Source organism: Chenopodium album, chromosome 24 (assembly GCF_948465745.1).
Source record: "Chenopodium album chromosome 24, dcCheAlbu1.1, whole genome shotgun sequence".
NCBI lineage: Eukaryota > Viridiplantae > Streptophyta > Magnoliopsida > Caryophyllales > Amaranthaceae > Chenopodium > Chenopodium album.
In genome coordinates this window covers 26,387,331-26,410,566 of record NC_137857.1, presented here as the reverse complement: position 1 = coordinate 26,410,566, position 23,236 = coordinate 26,387,331, and the positions used below count along the sequence as shown (strand labels likewise).

The 23,236-nt window shown below is 36.0% G+C and overlaps 2 protein-coding genes across 3 annotated transcripts; one reads left to right on the top strand and one right to left on the bottom strand.

The window, feature by feature from the left end:
- The first annotated feature begins 1,143 nt into the window (after positions 1-1,143).
- On the top strand, positions 1,144-6,252 carry LOC145612013 (uncharacterized). Of its 2 annotated transcripts, none has more exons than XM_081667391.1 (14): positions 1,144-1,260; positions 1,506-1,682; positions 2,224-2,403; positions 2,570-2,656; positions 2,760-2,861; positions 2,943-2,978; positions 3,195-3,221; positions 3,313-3,375; positions 4,684-4,920; positions 5,014-5,200; positions 5,313-5,420; positions 5,594-5,673; positions 5,828-5,867; positions 5,986-6,252. In XM_081667391.1, the coding sequence occupies exons 2-14, from the start codon at positions 1,509-1,511 to the stop codon at positions 6,141-6,143; spliced, it is 1,479 nt and encodes a 492-aa protein (XP_081523517.1). In that variant the 5' UTR covers positions 1,144-1,260; positions 1,506-1,508; the 3' UTR covers positions 6,144-6,252. The 2 variants fall into 2 exon arrangements, with proteins under 2 accessions (XP_081523517.1, XP_081523518.1); XM_081667392.1 differs by having other exon boundaries at positions 1,152-1,260; positions 1,531-1,682.
- A 14,528-nt stretch (positions 6,253-20,780) lies between these two features.
- On the bottom strand, positions 20,781-22,259 carry LOC145610706 (protein FAR1-RELATED SEQUENCE 5-like). Its single transcript, XM_081666007.1, has 2 exons — positions 22,220-22,259; positions 20,781-21,490 (listed from the first exon to the last, which is right to left on the bottom strand). Exons 1-2 carry the CDS (start codon positions 22,257-22,259, stop codon positions 20,781-20,783), a joined length of 750 nt encoding a protein of 249 aa, XP_081522133.1.
- Positions 22,260-23,236: the final 977 nt, after the last annotated feature.

Below are 23,236 nucleotides of genomic sequence, written 5' to 3'. Positions count from 1 at the left end.
GCTCCAATCAGTTCAGTTCAGCTCCTAATTTCCCTCTCTCATAAAATATTCATTTCAGTTTAGTTCAGTAAATGTGAACAGGCCCTAAGAAGTACTAATATCACCAACATTTTTGATAAAAATAAACAAATAATTTTATTTTATTTTATTTTATTTATTTTATTTTATTTTATTTATTTTATTTTTTTTAGAAAATTAAAAAACGGGTAAACGGATCTGGTCTGGGTCTAGGGGCCTGACCTGGATCCAAATCTGTTTTTTTACAGCAGGACCCGGATCCGACGGGTCCAAAATTTGAAGACCCAGATACGTGAGAAACGTATCTAGATCCAAAGATTCGGGTCGGGTCCAGATTAACTACCATCCCTATGTGTATCGCACGAGGAAAATAGTGCTCCGTCCTTTTTTTTGTTTTAAGGGTCGTTTGGTTCGCACGGGGGTAATCAGAATGAAATGAACAAAGGGAAAGGCAAGGAATGGAATGAAAATCCTCCACTTTTGCTGTGTTGTTTGTTTTGAATAAGAAAGGGAAACATTGCTACCAATCCAACCTCCACACCACCACCACATTGCTTCACTTCCCACCATTTCCAACCACCACCCAACCACTCCACCACTCGCCGCACCCCCTCCACTACTCGCCGCCCTTCGCCGCACCTCCCCCGCCCCTCGCCGCCACGCCCCGATCTCCCTCCCCCGAAAAAACCTCCCCTAGCCCCGTAAAACTCTAGAAATGATCTCCCTCTCCCTCGGATACCCACCACCCTCGGGTCGGGTGCAGATCTAAAACCATCCCTATGTTTATCCCACGAGTTAAAGTAGTACTCCGTCCTTTTTTTGTGTTAATTTTTTTTTTGGGAATAAGTACTCGGTACGAAGTACTTCCTCTGTTCTTTTTTACTTGACCTGTTTCTTTTATCACGTTTGTCAATGCAAAATTTTAACGATTAATAACTTTAATTTTCCATAAGTAAAAATTACAAAAGTTACATATTATGATAGTACTTATTGAAACGAATTCAAAAAGATCTCACATGAATATGTTTTTCCTTATGTATTATTCACAAACAACGGTCAAAAAATGAGTGGTGAATAGCGTAAAAGTCAAAGCTTATTCTTTTGATAATTCTTTTTTTAGGTCTCCCCTATTTCACTGCATCTAAAGTTCTACACCCCTCTTTCTCGATTTCCATAACCCTAAAAAACCTAACTTTTTCATTCTCTTGACCTTCTTCCTCTTGGCTTATCAAATTCTCGTCGGTATGTTTCTAATTTTGCTAATAATTATACCTATTGTTGTTGAATTTCTTTCCAAATTCCATTTTTATGATTATTATCCAAACTTTTTTTTTTTTTTTTTTTTTTTTTTTTTTTTTTTTTTTTTTCTGAATTGTTCTGCTTTAGCTTTTAATATTTCAATTTTCAATCCAAAATTATTGAGTGATTTGTTCCAAATTTCGAAAAACGCCTAAATTTGGTAAATTTATTCATCCAACTTGATTCAGGCGATGTCGGACGGAGGAGATGAAGCTGGGATGAGGATGTCGGACAGCGAAAGTTCATACGATGAAAAATGGGACAGCATGTGGGAAAACGAAAGTTCAGATGATGAAGCTGGGAAGACGTTGTCGGACAACGGAAGTCCAGGCGATGAACCTTTGGCGAAGAAGCCAAAACTTGCTGTAATCTTTTTCTATCTACTTATTCTTCAATTATTCTCCATTTCTGTTGTTATGATTACATACTTTTGGTTAGTAAGATAGTTGGAAATAGCAAATTGGATAAAAATGGTTCAATCACAGAATCATACACTATTAAAGGGAAAAGCTTGTATACCAACATAAGGGTTATGGTAAGCAACATAAGGGTTATGGTAACTATGTAAAATTAAGAATTTTTTTTTTTTTTTTTTCCCAATATTTTTGATGCTGTCTAAATAATCAATATTTAGAGAGTTTTTACACTAGTAAATAAATGATTGCGTACCAACAAGGGTTATGGTAAGCAACTTGATGCCCCTTAAGGGAGGTCTCGAGCCTCACCATAAGCCAGGTGTGCGACACAACTAAGCTTCCTGTTGGGCTTCCTAAATGAATAAGATTGTGTGCTTCCTAAATAAATAAGATTATATACTCTGGTTAGTAAGATTTTGTCCTGAAGAAAACCTTTTATGTAAATCTATTTATGAACTAACTCAATCCTATTGGATTGCAAAATAACCAGAGCGACCTTAATGAAGTCACTATTGATGAGCATTTGGAAGCAATTGAGGAAGCTGCATTAAAAGAGTTAATCTTAGATAGTTGCGGAAATTTTCTGGTTGATTGCAAGCAATTACCTGGTCTACTTTATGATAGTCTGATTGAAGGACTTGCCACTCTTGTTTACCTGTTGCATGACAAGGTACTTATTATATTCCTTAAAAGTTCCTATGATTTTCTCCTTTCCTCTCTCTGCTTTATATTCTTTAAAAGTTGGGATGTTTCAAACCAGAATGATGACATGCGTCTGATCATTGTTCCTTTCTACTGTATACTTATTATATTGTTTATACATCTATACTTGACAGGAGGATTTATATCGGATGGGTTGTTCTCGCATGGTTTTTGATCAACAAAACAAGTTTTGGGAAGAACTTGCACCTGTAGGAGAGAAGGTGTGTGTGTATTGTGTAATGTACCGTGCATTTTGTCTTTTTCCCTTTTGGTCAAAAACTGGTATTAGCAAGTTTATTCCACAAGATTATGTATTTTTTGCAGAATGAATCAGTTTTAGAGTTTTGCAAGTGGATTTTCTATAAAAAGGTTGACCGGGAAAGATACTCTTTGTTGACCGAATGTGATCTTAGCAGAATGGTTTTGGTAAAGCTTTGAATTATTGATGTCGTTTACCATTTCTATGTGATTATTCCATCCCTTTTGATGTTTGCTTTCAATGTGCAGCATTATAGCAGTTTGTCATATCAGAAGCCTTATACGGTATGTGCATATACCAGTTAAGATTTTGCGCATCTTGGTGCATAAGATGATTGTATGAATGATTTGATTAATTGCTTTAGTAAGATATGACTTGATGCTAGACAATAAGCTGAATGCTTTCTTTGAATTTGAGAAGTTTTTAGTGTACCTATTTTCCATAGGAACCTTAGCCTGTGTATGACTGTATATTGACTTTGTTTTTTGTTGTTGCCCCAGTATTACCGTGTTGAGAGAAGTATGAAGGTAGCATGGATTTTCTTGCTTTTCTGCTGACTACGGACTACCAGGCTTTTTTGTTATGTTCATAATTTGCTGAGCTTGTTTGTGATGACAGAGTACTATTCATGATGACATTCTGAAAGCAATCAGAAAAGTAAAGCTTTGTCCAAGATTATCGGTAAAATTCTAAATACTAATAAGTGTGTTTGCTTATTGATGATCATTTTTTGTATTGAACACTTTTGATTGATTTGAAAATATTGCCTGTTCATAATTTACAAAGATGTATGAACACTTTTGATTGATTTGAAAATATTGCCTTATATTATCCTGGATTTCTGGAGGCTGTTAAAGTCTAAAAAAACATTTATCTGGCTAAGTATTAGTTGTTTTTATTCATATTACTATGTTTAAATTATTAAAGTGAACCTATATGTTAAATTTTTAATACCTTTTTTTTTTTTTTGTTTTGTTACATTAATTTTAGATTTATTTGGATTAAGAATACTCATCTGTACAGTTGATGTAACACCTCTAGATCACATCCAAACTAAATTGCCTTTGTTCATCTGTTTTCACTATTTATTTGATGTTAGCAAGCTGATGGTTGAGCTATGGTGGTGACAGCGGTGGCGGCTAATGGAAGATTGGTTATGTGAAGTCAACATCCTTTGTTTCTTTTGAGAGTGTGTTCAAACACTTCAAAGGCGGATTGTTGGTAGAGAACAGGGCTAAAGTATATATTTATTTAATCAGATATCTTCTCCATTATAGGCAGACTTTGGTGGGATTCTAGCTTAGCTACAGTGGGATGGGAGAATGATTGTAAATTGGAAGGACAACTTCTCCAACCAATACTTTATTATCTTACACTATTAAATTCACTCCATATAATACCATAATATATGTGGATATCATAGCCTGAAACTTGCTTGAAGAAAAAGAATATATCTAATGATCTATTTCAAGTCAAATGCTATTCCCTCCGTCCCTAATTCTTTATCCTATTTCCCTTTAAAGGCTGTCCTAAATTCTTTGCTCCATCTCTTTATACAAAAAAAATTTCTCCCTACTTCTTTACACACGGTGGGGCCATACCAACCCCCTTACACTTTTCTCTCTTCTTTTTCTCCATATTCGTTTGTGTGCATAGCCCACAAGGAGCAAAAAAATAGGGACTGAGGGAGTCGTTTCTTAGTTGTAAATATAATAATATTCTAAATCCTAATAAAATGTTTTTGATAGTTTGATTGAAATTACAAAATAATCCTAACTTTTAAATGTCTTATAGTTTTCCTCAATTAGTACATACGATAATGTATTTTGTGCATCTTTTCCTTCTTATCTGCATCATTAAGAGCATCCACAGGTTGCTTCAGTCAACTCATCACTAGTTGTTGAACTTGAATGTACCTTACAGCTTAAATTGAAATGCCATCAAAAGAAATGATATGTGTTGATGACGTGGTCTTCTTTCCTGGAGCAGGTTGATCAATATACAGATTTACTGATAGAGATGTTTACGGATCGTGAATTGAAATGTCAAGAGTTTTTGATCGCCAAAGCTGTAAAGATAATTGATATTGAAGCCTTGTACAACTTAGATGCTCATTCACTGTGTTTTATTATTGAGTGGCTAGACACGGAGAGCACTCCCCATGAAGAGTTTGACCGCCTTCTTAATCATCACTTATTCAAAATTATTCTATGGAGAAAAACGATGGTGTGTTTGCTGGGTGGGCTGTTTTTACACAATAAAATATTTGCTTTTTTTAAGCGTGAAATATTCCCAACCATTATCATCTTGTTTATCCAGGTCAAAAATAATGTGGGGAGAGTGCTATTTCCTTATGGTGTTTTACTGTTGAAAGAGAACAACATGTTGCCTATAGCCGAAGGTTTAAATCCCTTTTTGGAAGTTGCTGAACTTCGTCGTAAGGCTGAAGGGGCTCGTTTTATCAACAGGGATCATTTCATGTGGGCTTTTCGCGAGAGAGGATATGGTACTTTTTCTGAAATTGGCCTTACTCAAATGCTTTTTATTATTTTCTGCAAGGTCTATTTTGTTACTAGTGGTTAATTAACACAAATTCTCTTGGGTTCATTTTGCCACAGAGCTCCCTAGTATGTTTATGGATATTGCAGCCTCTAGAAATGCTGATGATAAAGCTGATCAACCTCCTTATCACATATATGAGACTGCAATTGCGTTGTCAAAGACTGGTATGTTTCCTATGCCTTGTAATTTTGAGCTGTTATGGTGTGGCCTTGTAGACATTTTTCTGTTTTGAAGTGGGCAATCATGTATCTAATCTCGGGTTGTCTATATTGTTGGCTGTAAACGGCAAAAAGCACTAATCCTGTTGTAACATAGCTTTCCCTTTCTTGGGCTGCAGTTCAAGAGTCCCTTCAATTTGAACATCTTGCCTTTGCGGTGGTTTTCAGCAATTCTTTTGGCTTTTCTAATGAGGAGGAGGTAAATCTCTTAATTGGTCGCTATGACCTGGTAATCTGCTTCTGAAGTTTTCATATATTTGTGCGTGTGCTTTTTTATTTTGAAGGGAATTTCCAGTGTTATTTTTGCAGCTCTTGTTACATGTCAGTTTCTAATATTTTCATTGGTATTTAAGGTGGAAAAAATGAAAGTCGAATTCCAAGCTTTCAAGACTGGTATGATTGTGAACTGATTATGTGCCCTCCTGTATCTCAATTTTTCTCCTTGTAAATATATACGAATATCAAATTGTAGAAGATAAAGATTGTCATCATCTTATGCTATTCTTTTCAGCTCGAAGTAACCATGGTGTGAGCGTCCCTAAGGATCGGTCTGCGTTCGAAACCAAGTCTTATTTTTTGAAAATGGATGCGGATGATCAGGAGGAAAAAACAACTAGGTGGTTCAAACGTAGACTTGAGGAAGGCTTGTTTGACAAGTTAGCCTTTTAAGCTCATACATAATGAGATTGTGATGGACTAATGTATTTCAAGTTTTCAACTAATCTAAAAATGTTATAAATTTTAATTTGTGATTTATAAAGTGTTATACTGTTATTTATATTGTTGAAATATTATTATTCGTATAAAAATAAACTATAAAGCCGAGAGCTATGGAGTATTAAAAGGGAAAATACCTTAAAGGTATATTAGTGTACCTATAGGAGTATTTTCAAATTTTGGAAAGTATAGTTGTTGAGACACATTCCTTATGTTGCTTTAGGGTTCAACCGTTGAAACCACAAAGTTTCATTGGCAAAAGTGGGAGAATCTATATACCCCAAAAGGAAGATTATGTATGGGGTTTTGTGATTTGAGAGGAAATAGTAATGAAGTTTCGTTATAGTATGTGAAAATACATAACAACATAATGGGGCCAGTTTGGAGGGAAAAACCAAACGGAATGGGCCCACTGCACGGTAAAAGTAACACATGGTCTGAAATACAAGGAAAAAAAAAGAGAATACACGTATAAAGTGAAAACATACAATACCTATAATAACTTTAGAGTGAAGCATAAATACAGTCCCTGAAGTTTCGTATAAAAGTTGTTTTAGTCTCTCTTTAACTTTTTTCACCAATTTAGTCCCTCAACCACCTACTTTAGTGTTTTTCAGCCAAAAGTTGAGGGACTTTGCTGACTAAGCAAAAGTTGAGGGACCTTGACTCATCAAAAAAGTTGAGGGATGTTGAGTCACCAAAAAGTTTAGGGACTTTGACATGGCAAAAAGTTGAGGGACTTCAACCCTATTAAAATTTCAATCAATAAAAAGCTAATATTGTTCTTTCAAAAAAAATAAAAAAATAAAAAGCTAATATCGAATTTTTTTTTTTGAATTAATAAACTAGCCGTCATCAGAAATGAAGACTATAAATATTCGAGTTCCACGAACAAACAACTCTTGAACATCCAAAAAAAATATTGACCACGAAGAAGCTTGCACTGCATCAAAATCTCAGTCCCAGGTACTTGTGAACATGAATTGTAAATGTTTGTAATTTTTGTACAATGTGTAGAATTTACGAGAAACTAACAATCTGTTAATTATGTTTTTTTTTGCAAGATGTCATCCTACAGGAGGGGGTCTAGTGGCAGTGGGGGTAGGTGTCACTGTGGATTACCAGTGTCCAGAACAAGGTCATGGACAAGAGATAACCCAGGGAGGAGATTTTTAGCATGCCCAGACTATGATGCTGATACCAACAGAAGGGGCTGCAAGTATTTCAAGTGGACTGATGAAGAAGCTTAGACTGAGTGGCAGAGGGAAGTTATCTTAGGCCTGCTTGATGAAATGAAAGTTCTGTCTAATGAAGTGAAAGAGCTGAAGAAGAGTTTGAATGAGGCAAACTCATATGTGAGGAAGGTGACATCAGAGATTGTAATGCTAAAAATGAAAAAACCTAGGCTGTCTGTATGTGTTAAGTGTGAAGTGTGGGTTTTTTTTTGCATTTGCAACTTGTGTAATTGCCTGGTTTGTTCTTAGGAACATGGCAAACTAAATGTATTTGACTCAGTAATGGTGGAACGTAAGAGTATGCACTGATGTTATGAATAAAGTGAAAGAATGTAGTACCTCATTTGTTTTGCTCTCTAATTTGCTTTTGCTTTCCCTTTGCCAAATCTTGCAGTGCTTGTGATGATATAGTTTGTGATGCTGCCTCTGGTTGTGATTGGGGGAAGGTATACTCCTGAGAGAATGAATATACAGTCTGCTGTCCTTCATTATCAGAGTAAAATGCAGCACCTCTGGATTGTCTAGGCATTTGTGTAGTAATTGGCTGCAACCATTGAAAGAGTAAAAAGAGTACCCCACTGAGAGTTATAAAATAACAAGTAAATTTGATAATAGATGGAAAACTTACAATTGCTTGTCTTTAGAAGCCATTTGGGTAGGTGTACACACCAACCCCTCTGTTGTGCATAGGAATTGAAGGGGCAGGGTCAGTTTGGGCTTGAGTAGATGTGTTTGGAGCTGTGTGCCTTTCCCTTGGTGCATTTCTGCATGTGACCTTGTTGTGCCCCTGCAACCCACACAAGCTGCAAGTGATCCTAGCCCCAGTCTTCCTAACCTTCCCTTGTGTAATCACCTCACCAGCAGAAGGCCTTCTCTTGGTTTTTGGCCTGTTGTGCACCTTTTTCAGCTCAGGAGGGGTGACAGTACAGGTACCAACAGGCCATTCTTGTGGACCATTTAATGGCTCAAGTTGGTGGTCATAGGCTTTTGCATGGTAGTGTGTCTTGAAGTAGTCATTGACATACTGCTCTGGTTGCTCCACTTTATTCCAAATGGCAACCACCCCATGTTTGCAGGGAATGCCACTCACCTGCCATGCATTACATGAGCATGTTCTGTCCACCAAGTTCACAACATACTTGGTTTGGGTAGCCCCATCCCTAACTCATAGCAGAAACCACCATCCCAAAATGCATTCCAGCCCCTAGCCCAGACCTTGTGTTTCTCAAGCTGCTGTTGAATCCTAGGGCATAAACTCATATCCCTTGCTTTGATCAGGCCCCTCTTTTTGTGTAATCTTTCCATTAGGCTCTCTCTAATGTCCTCTAGAATACTGATGATAGGCTTGTGCCTCCATTTAAGTATGTATGCATTGAAAACTTCAGACATGTTGTCTACACTGTCACATGAAGCCATTGGAGTGTAGAAAGCCCTACACCATTTTTTGTAATTTCTGTTCAACAAATTTTCTGCAGCATCATGTGACAGCTCTCTCATCACTTGTAACTTCTCAAGAAATGCATTCTCAGTGGTGGATTTGGCAATAATCCAAAATTGCTTTTTTAATTCTAGGCTGCCTCCAAAAACCCCCCTGAAATTGCTGTAAACATGTCTAGCACATACCCTGCTCTCAGCTTGAGGAAAAACCTCTTGGATTGCTGCAATTAACCCTTCTGCTGATCTGACATGAAAGTGTAGCCTGCCCCTTCACTTGTTCCTAAGTCAGAGCCTAGTAGGTGCAAGAACCAGCTCCAGGTGTCAGTGCTCTCAACACCAACAACAGCCCAAGCTAATGGGAACATCTGGTTGTTCCCATCCCTACCAACAGCTACCAATAACTGCCCCCCCAAAAGGACCCTTGAGGAAACAACCATCCAAAGAGATGAAAGGTTTGCAACCCTCTAAAATACCTTTTCTCAAAGCCTCAAAACAGATGTATATCTTATCAAATACATTCCCATTCAGCTTGAGTTTCACTGTGTTGCCCTTGTTGCTTCTTAATATCTCAGCTGCATACCTAGGGAGCAATGTATATTGCTCCTTGTACTCCCCAACAATAAGAGCCTGCCCTCTTCTCCTTGCCTTATAAGCCAAGTACTTGCTGATCCTGATTCCCCACTCTAACCACACTGTCTCCATCAGGTCATGTAGCCTCATGTATGGGTTGACTTTAAATTGATTGTGGTAATGATATGCAATCCAAGTTGGTGTCATTTTCCTAACCTTACATGATCTTCCACAAGTATGCTCACTTACATGTGATTTGACACTGAACTTAGTTTTTTTGGTATCCCAGGAAGCCCAAATTCTCCATGGACACCCTTTTTCCTTGTGCTCACAAACTGCTCCCACTCTAACCTTATCATTCTTAAAGAAATTGAAATTTCTGCCCTGAGTAATGGTCATGTTCCTAATAGCTTGTTTGAAAGTTGTTTGGTTCTCAAAAGTCTGTCCAGGGTAAAAGGCATGAATTTTGTCAATGTCCAGTTCTTTCTTTTTGGATTTGTCATACCTTTGGGATGGTGGTGCAGCCAAATACCCACAATCACTGTCATTTCATCCTCATCAGGGCTGTCTAGATCATCAAAACCCTCAAAGTCACTCCCTATTTCACTCAACCCCCTGTCATGAGCTACCCTCCTTAACATATTTATCTCATCATCATATGCTATCACAATGTCCTTGTCTTTAGCAATTTCAGACCTAGCCTGCATAACCTCTTCATCATCAACATCAGTACCCTCACTATCATAGTCTATGTCTCCCTTTTTCTCCTTCCTAGGAATAGTGCCATAAACTCCATCCAAATTGTTACCTGCACCTGCCTGCACTTCCTCAGGTTGTTCATCATCAGCCTCATAATCTTCTCCATCCTATCTAGTTAGGTAACTCAAAAAACAACCCCTTCTCCCTAAATTGCCAAACAATGGCCTCTCAGGTTCTTGGTGCTCTTTGTATATTCTTATGAGTTTGTACTGTAAAAGCACACTAAGGAATGGATCAACAATTTTCTTTTCAAATGACAGGTACCTAATTCCAGAGTTGAAATCCTTCCTAGGATCTAAGTAATGAATCTTAACAATGTCTGTGTACCCCAACCCATCAATTAAACCCTTTACAAAATCAACATCAACATTTTCAGAAATGTCCTCATATACATTAATTTTACCACCAATGTAAAAGGATTCTTCACCAATTTGCCATTCACCACCATGGTGCACAACCAAACATGGTTTCAAGTCCATAATCTGGCATTACCAACACATGAACACATTCTTTAACATGCATGATATATTATCAACAAAGGAAAATAAATAAGGATAAATAGCAAAAACATCAATGTAAGACTAACAACATCATTCATTTCATTCATTACTCCAAAATATTTCTTTACATTAGATTAATCACTAGGCTTCATTTCATTACATACACTAACATCATCCAATATCCTTACATGAAGCCTAGTGAAACTGATTCAGCACTACATACATTGTCATAGCAGTGACATACCCAAAAAAAATATAATGTATGTCACATTCACCCACCCTTCATACATTTCAAGCTATGACAATGGCAAAAACCTACCTTAACCTTAAACCTAAAAAATCATAAAAAAACCTTAACAAAGCATCTCTTAAAACCAAAAACCAACTAGCTGCACAGAGCCCACCCCCAACCCCCCAACAACAGCCTACTCCTCCTCCTTCCCAAAGAGTGGAAAGCCGTCGAAGTAGACGGTCATGTCCTTGTGGATCTAGGCGTGGAAGTCCCTCCCATCGTTGTAGATGAGATCATTCATAATCCACTCATTGACAGACGCCCTGGGTCCGTAGACGGGTTCGAGTCGGGCAAGGTGGCGTGTCATCCACCACAGACGCCACTTCCTGCAAACCTTCTTGATAGTGTCCCGACTCTCCCAATCAAGCTTGGGGAAGACATGGAGGACGAGCAAGTCGGGGTTGCTGAAAATTGGGTGCGCATCGAAAAGGGCGTCCATACCTAAACAAATTAAGGGAGTTAGACACCGGCTTTCTCAGGTTTACAACCTACTTTGTTTCACAAACACCAAAACCCTAACCATCGACAACAATTTCTACCCACAAAAACCCCAATTTTGATAATCAACCACAATCAACACCAAACACAAGCAAATACAAGACGATGACAACAAAAAAAACCAGAAAAAATCACAACAAAAAATTCACCCAAAAAAGGAAAAAACCCAGAATATACTCTGTAAAACACACCATTACAGACAAATTTAAGACGAAAAGACAAAAACAAAGAATATACCTGCTGGTGATGCAAGCTGGTCCGATTTCGCTTTCTTGGCTGAAGATTCGCAAGCACACTCCCACATTAATGGCGTCGAGGAAGGGCGATTTTTTTTTTTCTGAGAAAATTTCTAGCTCTGGTTTTTAGATGAAAAGGGAAATGATGATGAGAGGGAATCTAGTGAGAGGTGGAGTGTATAAAAAGGCAGAAACCTTTAGATTTCTCGCGCTAATTAAGAGTAATGATGATTTGCGTTTCCCAAAGTACAACTGCTTAATTTTTTAATTTTTTTTGTTCAATTGGGACTGATTTGCAAAACGCAGCGTTTCACTTATATGCTCATCGATTGGGCCACGTGTCGTCAATCATCTCCTTAAAAAAATGAAGCTTGCAGAAAAAGATTCATGAAAAAAAAAAAAATTACAAATTCTGACATCAAGTCCCTAAACTTTTTGGTGACTCAACATGCCTCAACTTTTTTGATGAGTCAAGGTCCCTCAACTTTTGCTTAGTCAGCAAAGTCCCTCAACTTTTGGCTGAGAAACACTAAAGTGGGTGGTTGAGGGACTAAATTGGTGAAAAAAGTTTAAGAAGGACTAAAACGGCTTTTATACGAAACTTCAGGGACTGTATTTATGCTTTACTCAATAACTTTAAAATATATGAGTAGAAAGTTGATCCTTTTCCCTTTTAATCATGAATTTTCAATAATTTGGATATCTCTTTCATCTCAAAATTCAGAAGGAAGCTTTCGTCTTCCATGGTTTGCTAATTGCTATGGCGTCACCGGTCGCGCCTTCTAGTTTGGCGTCCTCGACCTTCCTCTAAATTGTTCAAATCTCCGACGACAACCTACTATTGCTGCCTAGAATCTCCGATGACATCTTCAATTTTTTGGCTCGCCACCAAGATCATATTTAAAACTATTTTCTTAATTGAGAATTAAATGTGATTTGGGTAGTGTTTCGGATGTTTATACTTGTCTTTTTTATTTTAATATTTTCTTGCTTTAATTCATTAGTTCAGATTTAGTCAATGCAATGCAGCTAACTCTTTTTAGTACTTACACAAGTCTCTGATCGAGGCATTGAGTTGAACTTTGATTATATGAACTGCAAATTAATCATTTTGATTTGGGAGTCGGTCTGGGCGCATAGGACCTATGGGTGAAGGAAGCATATAGGAGGGCAAAAGAGGAATAAACTCATGTTTGGTGGAATAAAAGATCACATGCCTTGCACGTGCCTCCGTTATATTTTGAATTGTAACGGGGCCTCGTTTTTGGCAATCTTACAAAGCAAGTCACATTTAATTTTCTCAGTTTTCAACTCATCGTGTTCCCTCTCTCTCTTCTCTCTCTCTCTCTTCATTTCATCTTCACTCCTCTCTGTGTCTTCTCATCTTCTCCAGTCCGACGAAGTGCGATCGCAGGGTTTTGGTGCTCAATTTACCGGCGCAGCGAAGGGTGGTTGTTTCCGGACAAAGAAGTTCCCAATTCAGAATTAAATTGTGTTGCTTGTAAAAGGTATGACAAAAATCTCTTTACTCGAATGACGAAGGATTATATGTGTTTGTAGATGTAATTTGAGTGGGTAATTAGTTAGAATTTCAATCAAATTGCGAATTTTTACTTAAATTAGGGTTAAGGTGAAGTATAACTGATTTGATTTAGGGTTTATGTTAAAATAATTGAAAATTCGTTTTTTTGCGGTGTGTTTATGTTGAAATTTTGGTTATGTATTGAAAGTAGAGTAAGGAATTATGCGAGTTTGATTAAGTGAATTATATTAGTAGGGTTTTTTGCGAGTTGAATGTACTGAGTTCATGCAACTGTGGGCTGTTTGATTTAGCTTTGTTTGGGGTGGGTTGATGTAGGTTCTTATCAGTGTTTCTTTGTTTGATTCTGAATTATTTGTGGCATGTTAAACATACGGTTCTTTGGTTAGTCGAGAGGATTTGATATTGTGTAATTATATGGATGGTCCCTGTAATTGTAACCATTTTATTGTGTGCTTGCATGATTTAATGAATAATTGAAAAGGAATGATTGAAGTAAGTAAATTAATTTGTATATTTTTACATGTAATCAGAGTTAAATGTGTTATTGTTTAGGTTGTTTGATTTTGGTATGTCATTATTGGTGGTTATGTGTTTGGGTGTTTGAATGTAGTGGTTGATTATCATATAATGAATTTTGACAAAACAAGTATGAGAGTTTGATAAAAATATCTTTAAGAGTTTGGCAAGTAGCTGTGTTTGAAAAGTTTGATTGATAATGGGTGAATGCAAAGTTCTTTTGTGTTGATTATGCCATTCAAAGATGGATTTTACAAGGCTTGCTGTTTATTTTGGTTGATTGTGGTTCCAATTGGTCGCCTTATGTGTTTTTTTATTACCTTGTTTGATACAATCATCCGTTGTTGGCATGTGATGGTGATCTCAATTGTTGACTGTGTTGTGTTCTTTGTTTTTGGGGGTGTATGCTTTTGATTAATCAAGTCAGTATAATTATGTGTTTAAAATGAATTTTGGTTATTTGAAATGTGGTTTTCTTTTGGTTGTCATTTAATAATATATTTTATCCTGGGATTCGTTTCTGGTTCTTTGTTGTTTCCTTTGATAGTTATTTTGGCACCAACTAGCCCTTTGTGTACTTATTCAGACTGTAGTGTTGTATGATTTTCACCCACGCATGCTCAGTATGTTTAAATTTTGTCATTGGCTCTTGCATAATTCTGCATTCTTTCGTTTACCAATTTGGGTTAGATTGTGCGATTTGTAGTATCGATATTGGAAGGGGAATTTAAATTGTTTAATAATTATAAGGGTAGTCCTTGTTTTTTGAAATCAATATTTTGTTTGCATATATACATGCATTATTTTATTTTTTTTTTTGTTTTTTTTTTTTGTGTATAGATGATGGATTGAACTAAGTAAGAGAAATAGTCATTGATTTATGCATGTGCTATTTTAATGTGGATATAGTATATGTTTTTCTTGTTGCACTGTTTAGGTAGGTGTAGTTAAAGGTCATTAATGTTATCTATGGCAGGATTCAAAGAAATGAAACGGAAGCATGGATCTGATTTGGTCAAGGGAAAACAAGGGAAATCTGATGCTGATGAGATCTCTAAAAAGAAAAATATTGCGAAAGGGAAGAAGAAGATGAAGGCTTTTGATCCTGATTTTGAGCGTGAGGAACTAGAAGATACGGAGGAAGAGGGTACAGAAGAAAGTGGTTCTGGTACCTCTGGTGAGTCTGGTTCTGAGTTAGTTGAGGATGACCAGGATGAGTCAGATGAGGTGGAGGAGGTTGATTCAAAAAAAGAGGTGTGGGAGACTTTGCTGGCGAAGTTGTTGGCGGACAAAATAACAACTGCAAAGCAGAAGGGAGGTCCTTCTGTTAGAAGTAAAGGAAAGCAGAAGCAAAAGGTATGGCTATATAACTATATTATGTTCCTTCTAAGGCTATATCATGTTCCTGATAAATACAGCTTGCATTGGTGACATTTAGTACATCAAGGATTAAATGTTTGTAATGGTATTGTATGGGCAGGTAAAGAAGAGCAAGGGGGAGTTGGTGGTCGAGAAAGGGGAGGTGATTAAAACCCAATCAAGAAAAACGCAGAAGGTATGCTAATAGTTTTGTGTCATGTAACTTGTAGGTTTTTTTTATATCTTAATATAGGTGATTTGGGTCTAAATTAGTTAATGGTTAAATTAGGCATCGTAAAAAGTAGTGAATGGGTGTGGTTAATGGATGTGTTGAGCTTATTGGTTTTTCTTACCGCTGTAGGCCCCCAACCTGAATGGTGTGAAGGCTGTGTCAACTATGGTTAGGTTGTTTGATTCTTCTAGGCAGAAGGTTGTAATGGAGATGGGTTTTGGAGGTTTGTTAAGCATTCCTCTAACGACTTTGCCACGCAAATTTTCATATTGGTTGTTGACAAGGGTATTAGGTGATGGCTCCATACCATTTGGAGATAAATATGTGCAACCCATGAGTCCTGTTTCAATTCAATGTGTACTTGGGATTCCAATGGGGTCCAAGGCAGTTCCTACTACTATTCCTGATGATGATCCGGTGAAGCAGGCGGAAGTGATGAGATTAAGGGGGTTGTATGCCAAGGGAGAAAACGTTTCACTTGCCAATGCATTGGGATCATTGATTGTTAGGGATAAGGATGGGTATGTGTTGCCTCTGTTAGATGCAGAGAAGCCTAATTTCAAGGTTGCTTTTCTTATTGTGATACTGGGTTACTTGTTGTGTGCTACGACAAACACAACAAATCTGGGAGTGAAGCTATATCCAGCTTTACTTACTTATGATGAATCGTCGGAGTATGACTGGTGCACTTTTGTGCATATGTGGATGTGTAATGCTGCAAGGAATTTCCAGAAGAAATTTGTTGAGGATGGATATGTTGTTGGATCAGGGGATGCATTCTGTTTGTCTTGATAAGTAATGTCTCTTGCATAAATTGAGTTGTTATGTTAAATTGAGTTGTTAGTTTTTAGTTGGTAATGTGTTAGTTTGGGTTGCATTTCAGTGTCCTGTCTTGGACTAATTGAAATATTCTTCATATTTGTGTCCATTTTACAGATATATTATCTTGATCACCTTAGTCGTGTTCCTGAGTCATGGGGTATGAGACCGAGGTTGAAGGCTTGGTCGCAGGAAAAAATTAGTGCAACTATAAAAGATGACAAAAAAAAAAACGAAAAGGGGACTATGGACGGCTCCTGGTGAGTTATTTCCTTTTTGTATTGTTTCGGGTAAATATTTCAGATTCAAGTTAAGTGAAGAGTGTTAACATTCTGTGGTTTTATTTTGTAGTCGCTGGATGTTGCTTATGGAGAACCACATCCATTGGACTCTCGGGATGTCCCTTCAGATGGTTGTTATTTGGATCAGGTTGCTCAGCAGGTACGACTTACTAATTCTTGTTATGTCTAAATTGTTTGTATAATAGGTGATAAGTTTTTATATGTGAATGCAAAGTTTGAGTTTCTTGTGTTTTACTTGTGTTCCTCGTTAGGTGATTGATAAGGTAACTCCAAAGCTACTGGCTGTTATAGACAGCAAGTGTGATCAGGTCCTCCCACTACTACAAAAACATGAATATAGAACGCCTAAAACATGCAATATAGAGCGCCTCAGAGGCGTTCTTCTGAGGGGGTGCCCTATAAAGTCTACAGAACGCCTCTTTGAGGCGTTCTTATCTAACACAATACAGATCGCCTATCTTAGATAGGCGCTTCGTATTCTAGGTACAAAGTAAATAAAAAACATTGAAAATAGAACGGTCATCTTAGGATAGGCGCTCTATAACTATATGAAAAGAAAACGCCTATCTGTGATAGACGCTCTCTTTTCCTTACTTTTTTTCAAAAAAAAAAATTTATTATTATTATTATTATTTAATAATAATAATAATAATAATAATAATAATAATAATAATAATAATAATAATAATAATAATAATAATAATAATAATAACTCATACCCAATAAATAAAACACTGTAGCAAATTAGTTATAACATTAAATAAATTAAAAATTAACTTATGTTTCAATTACAATAACTAAATTCCTTACAAGAAATTTACACTACAAATTTTCTAATACAACTAATTTCCGATTGTGTCAAGGCTGCTGTTGTCGAAAAAATTCCCCTCTAATATCTGTAAAAAGCACACCATCAACGCACCAAACAGTAAATGAGATCTGGAGCTTCTGTTACCTTGCAAGATCAACGACCTCTCTAACTCGGATGCTCACAACCCCCAAAGATGCTCACACGGATTGAAATTGGTGGCTGTTTTAATGCCTTGATATCAAATTGGTGGCCAACTATATGAACTTCCTATCACTAAGATGTCAAAGTGTTGCTTAACACAACAATCAAGCCACATACAGCTATGATCACTCGATCTCCTAAACACAAGATCCAAGCAATTTTAAAATGAGATCAGAGTCAGAAATTTTATATCTAACATAATTGAAATCAAAAACAAAACTAAAGATAAATCAGAAATCACTTAAATTAGAGAGCAAAAAATAATTGAGGAGATTAAAACGCAAAATGAATATAGAATAGAATAAAATCGAACTATAGATCGAAAAAAAGACAATAATGATTCCTAAATCTGCAAAAATACGGCACAAAATATCCCAAAAAAACCCAGAAACTTAAATCAACTAAAAACAACAAAAAAATTCAAAAAATAAAGGTAAATCAACTCAGACAATCATCATTTACCACATTTAAATTGATAAAACTTACAATTTGATATTCGATGATTACAGAGAAAAATCACACCTTGCATCAGCAACTTTAAATATAACCAATTGTTCAATAATCGAATGTAGAAGAATCGTTAATGGCTAAGGATGCGAGGCTTCAATTCCCTGTTCATCACTTCGTTTGGCTAAATAGAACGTCGATTGCTTCAATGGTGGGCTAGAAGAGGATGAGAGGCTCGCTTCTATGGTGGGTTAGACGATGATGAGGCGCTCGCTGTTCATTAATTTATTCTATGACTTAGATCTAAAGAGTAAGATAGGAAGAGAAGAGGAGATGGAGGTGAGAGAAAGAAACTGAAGGGAATGAGAGTGATAGCGGCGGATTAGCTCTAGGTTTTGTTCTGTTTTTTTTATTAAAATAGTAATAAATTATACACAACGGTCAAGTAGGGGAGGCGATCTATAAGTTCAACTTACAAAACACTCATGTGACTTAGGCGTTGTGTAATATTCTAGAGATCGCCTATCTAACTTGACTGTTGTGTATTGTGTGTTGCTTATTCCCATTTTTGTGGTAGTGTCCGTCAGTTCTATGGGATGATGTCTATGGGTATTGATCGGGCAAAAGCCACAAGAAAAGCAAACATGCCCAATGAAGTGGTTAGGGATGCAACAAATCCTGTTGGTGAGGAGAATGCTGGTGGAACGCAAAGCCTTTGAGCCAAGAATTTGAATCGGCGGCAGAGGTTGTAGATATTACTTTGACTGAGAAGGGGTTGCAAGCAGATGAATGTGACCTGGATGTTTTTGTTGGATCGATATCAATCATTGATTCAACAACAGCAGGGGAGGGGCTTCCTGGGAAGGAAGTCGTTGGGGCAGAAGCCAAGGGTGGTTTGAATAAATTGAAAAAAATATAAATAAAGTATTGAAAAATATTTAAAAATTACGTTTGTTGATGGTTGAAAATTCTTCTGTTTTGGAAGGACATTAAGATTTGAACCTGGTTCTGTTGGGTGTGAATAAATCATAGGATCACCATCATCATCCAAAACCTACAATTAAAAACGATATTTTAGTACTATTCATTTATTAAAATCTGATATTCACATAAATTAAAATTATATTCATATATACCTGGAAAAACTTTTCAGCAGTAGCTTTGACTTCATCCTTATATTTATCAACCTTTTTCTTCCACCCCTTAGCTTGGATTTATTGTAAACTTTTTCAACAGTACTTTTTGGCCTATCATTTCTCTCACCCTTTTTTCTTTTTATTTTGAGATTTTGAATAGGCTCACCTTCTTTAGAAACCTCTTGAACCTCCTCTTCTCCATCATCAAAAAGTATTGGTCCTCTAACACTCTCCACCTTTTCCCTTAGCATATCAAAAGTATATTCAATTTCAGCCCTTGCTTCTACATAATCTTGACAAGATGTCACCAATTGAACAAACTTTCTTGTCATTTGAGCCCTCCAAACAGAAGATGCCACTACAATCTCATCTATAGTTTCTTCATCAACCACATGACTACACATAGCGGTTTTGGTCCATCTGTTTACTATGTACTCTTCAGGAATTTTTTGAACACAATGGATATTGTAAATACGAAGAGAATGTGAACACAATAAACCCATTTCACTCCAATACTTACATGTACATTTGATTACCCTAGAAAATTTGTTCAAAATAACCTCATGCCTAATTATATCCTTGTTAGGCCTCCATACCAAGTAAGAAATTGTCTCATCATTTTCAAACTTTCTCTCTTGACAACAAGAAATGGCTTTAGCAAATTGATCTTCAAAGACAATATACACCGAAATAGTATACACCTCTCTAGCATGAATAAGAAGACTTACATTAGCAACCGCCAAGTGTCGATTACCTCTCAAAAACCGAAAGTCTTGTTTGCTTTCCCTACTCCTCCAATCAGCCACAACATCAAGAAAAGTCTGATAAAAATCACACATACCATCTGTTTTCCTCAACCTATGAGAAACCGAACGGTTTGTAGTTTCACTCCTCTGTGAACTCAAAACTCCTCCAGAATAATAGTCCTTCGAATAAGCTGGACACCATCTTTCTTTGATCGAGTACAAATGATTCAACCAAGCATTATCATGACACCCGTACTTATCCATCATCCTATTACAAAAAACAGATTCAAACTTTAATCTGTTCATAAATTACAAAACTAAGTTCAAAAAATAAAACAATATGTTCAAATAGTAAGTAAAGTCAAGCTCGTAGAACAGTGATACTTAAGTTCACAATATATAAGTTCACACATTAAACATACATATTCATTACATAATATACAGTATTCATAAAGACAAATTAATAGTAGTGGACAAAATAATAATAGCCAAAAACATATTCAATTGGTAATATACAAAGTTCATTTTTATGTAAAAAGAGTTCATATAAAGGTACCTTGGCCAATAATGTTCGAATTATGCAGCAGTTTCACAATACTTCGTCAGAAAATCAAACATATCTGTGAACCCCTTCATAGCTCTAAATTTTCCAATATTTGTTTTTGAGTTCTCCCCAAGGTGCCATGTGCACAATCGATGCCTAGAACTTGGGAATATTGCCCGAATAGCAGCAGCAATAGATGGTCCTTGATCTGTCATTATAGTAATTGGATGACGCCCACCTCCCATTGATCTCATAAATGATTCAAACAACCATATAAAACTACCTGTTTTTTCATCAAGAACAAATCCCATGCCAAACATAACATTGTTACAATGGTGGTTCATCCCAACAAATGGGGCACATATCATGCCGTACTTATTCGTTCTATAAGTGGTATCAAAAACCATCAATTCCCAAAAATTTCATAATCTCTTTTCATCCTTCCATATCTCCAAAAGACACAAGTAAGAGAGTTAGCTTCATCTACCTCAAAATCATAATAAAAATCTGTTTCTTTGGCTTGTCTTTGAGCAAAATACTTGATCAATTGATTACAATCCGAACCATCAAGCCTATTTGACTTTTCAACATCCAAAGCATTGTATACATCCTTCTTAGTACACCCAAGGTTTGGTGAACCACCAACTTCTTTACTAATAACACGAAGAGAATCACTAACCCGAACACCACTAGCCTTCATAACACTAATCACCTTCAAATGTTCTTTATTCACTTTTCTTTGAGACCTAAGCAAATGTCTTTTATCAATTGGAATCATAGGATGATTATGCTCCATTAAATGCTGCACAACAATCCATACACCACGATCAATAATGAACTCAACAAGCGCACCACAATTTGTTCGAAAATCCAACCTCTCACACCTCCTAACATCCTTCTTAGAATCATCCTTCAAACCAGCATTTGAACATACATATTTCCTACTTCGCCATATGTTAGTGTTATAAATTGTTCGCACATTGCTCTTCCTTATACTAAAACCCATCTTAAAGGCATAATCATTGTACAAATCAAATGCTTCCTGCTCACTTCCAACTTCTTTGAATATTAATTCAGATACTTCAGCTTCCTTAAACACAACATCATTTGTATTTTCTGAAATAATAAAAATAATAAAGTGTTCATAATCTGTACAAAAATTGTTCATAAAATGGAATAAAATGTTCACAATTACTATACATAATAAAATAACAATTCATTGTCTGGAAAATTGTACATTTCGCACTTGTAGAGAATTAATGTTCATAGTATAGGAATGGAATATTCAGATTAAACATATACATATTCAAAATATAAATGATAAACGTATACAATGCTAATTATACATACAACGAACTCAAAAACATATTCAATTAAAAAAAATTCATAACGAAAAAATCAATTCAAGATTTCATAAATTTTTCAAGTAATCAATACCAATTGTAAATTGAAATAGTTCAATCAATGACAATCACTAAATAGAACTTGAATAAATTCATGAAATAAAACACAAAATTCACTAATTATAAAATCACAAAATTAATCATAACAATGCAGCACAAAATTATAATTGAAATTCATCGAATTCAATGTCGTAAAACTCGATAAATCAATAATAAATTGAAATAATCACAAAATTAAGCAAAATTCATGAAATAAATCACAAAATTAAGCAAAATTCATGAAATAAATCACAAAATTCAGCAAAATTCATCAAATTCATCGAATTCAATGTCATCAAACTCAATTAATCAATAATAAATTGAAAATCATCATATTCATAAAATATAAAAACAGAAATCAATTAATAAATAACCTAATTAATAATAAACAACAAAAACTAACCTGCATTGACGATTTCGTCAGGAATAACGATCGCCTCCATTATTAAGTAAAGAACAGAGGAGGAAGGAGAAAATCTTGATTAAAAGCGAAGAATAATACAGCGAAGAAGAATGAAGTAAAAAAAGAGGAGAGAAAAAATTGCAATCAAATGTGTAATTGAATGAGGAGAGAATCGAATCAAATAAACCAAATAAGGAAAGAGAAAATTTTGGAAAGTTCTAGCGGGAAACTTGAAGCAGAAATAGAATGTGGAAGCTTTTAGTAATAGCTGCGTTTCATACTTTCTTTGCTGCGTTTTGGCTGGATGCAGCCAGCTTGGCTGCATTAGAGTGTAGCCAAGAATTTATAGTTTTACATGTTATCTTAAAGGGGTGCCAATTAGGTTGTTCAATATCGATTTTGATGTAGATTTTTTGGTTTGGGCTCGGTTGTTGATTGTGCGGTTGTGGGAGTGGTTACAATTGGATTGTTCAAAATCGGGTTTGGTGAAGATCTGATTAGTGATTACATTGTTATTATGGTTGCAATCGGGTTGTTCAATATTAGGTTCAATGTGGAGTTTTCTGTTCGGATCTAGATTGTTGTATTTTTTTTTTGGTCACCACTAGATTGTTATAGCTTAGGAGGATCGAAACAAATCGATTTATTTAAAGGAAATTTGCAAAAAAAAAAAAAAAAAAAAAAAAAACCACCTTTTAACTCATTTGATTTAGAAACCTTTGAGAATTGCGAAGGATGTTTATTAGGAAAGATGATAAAGCAACCATTCTCCAAGTTAGGAGAAAGGGCCGGTGACTTGTTGGGACTAATACACACCGATGTATGTGGACCAATGAGTACACCCGCAAGGAGTGGTTATCGGTATTTCATAACCTTCACGGACGACTTTAGTAGATATGGTTATGTCTATCTAATGTCGCACAAATCTGAATCGTTTGATAAATTCAAAGAACTTCAGAAAGAAGTTGAAAACCATCTCGGCAAGAAAATCAAAGCATTTCGATCGGATCGTGGTGG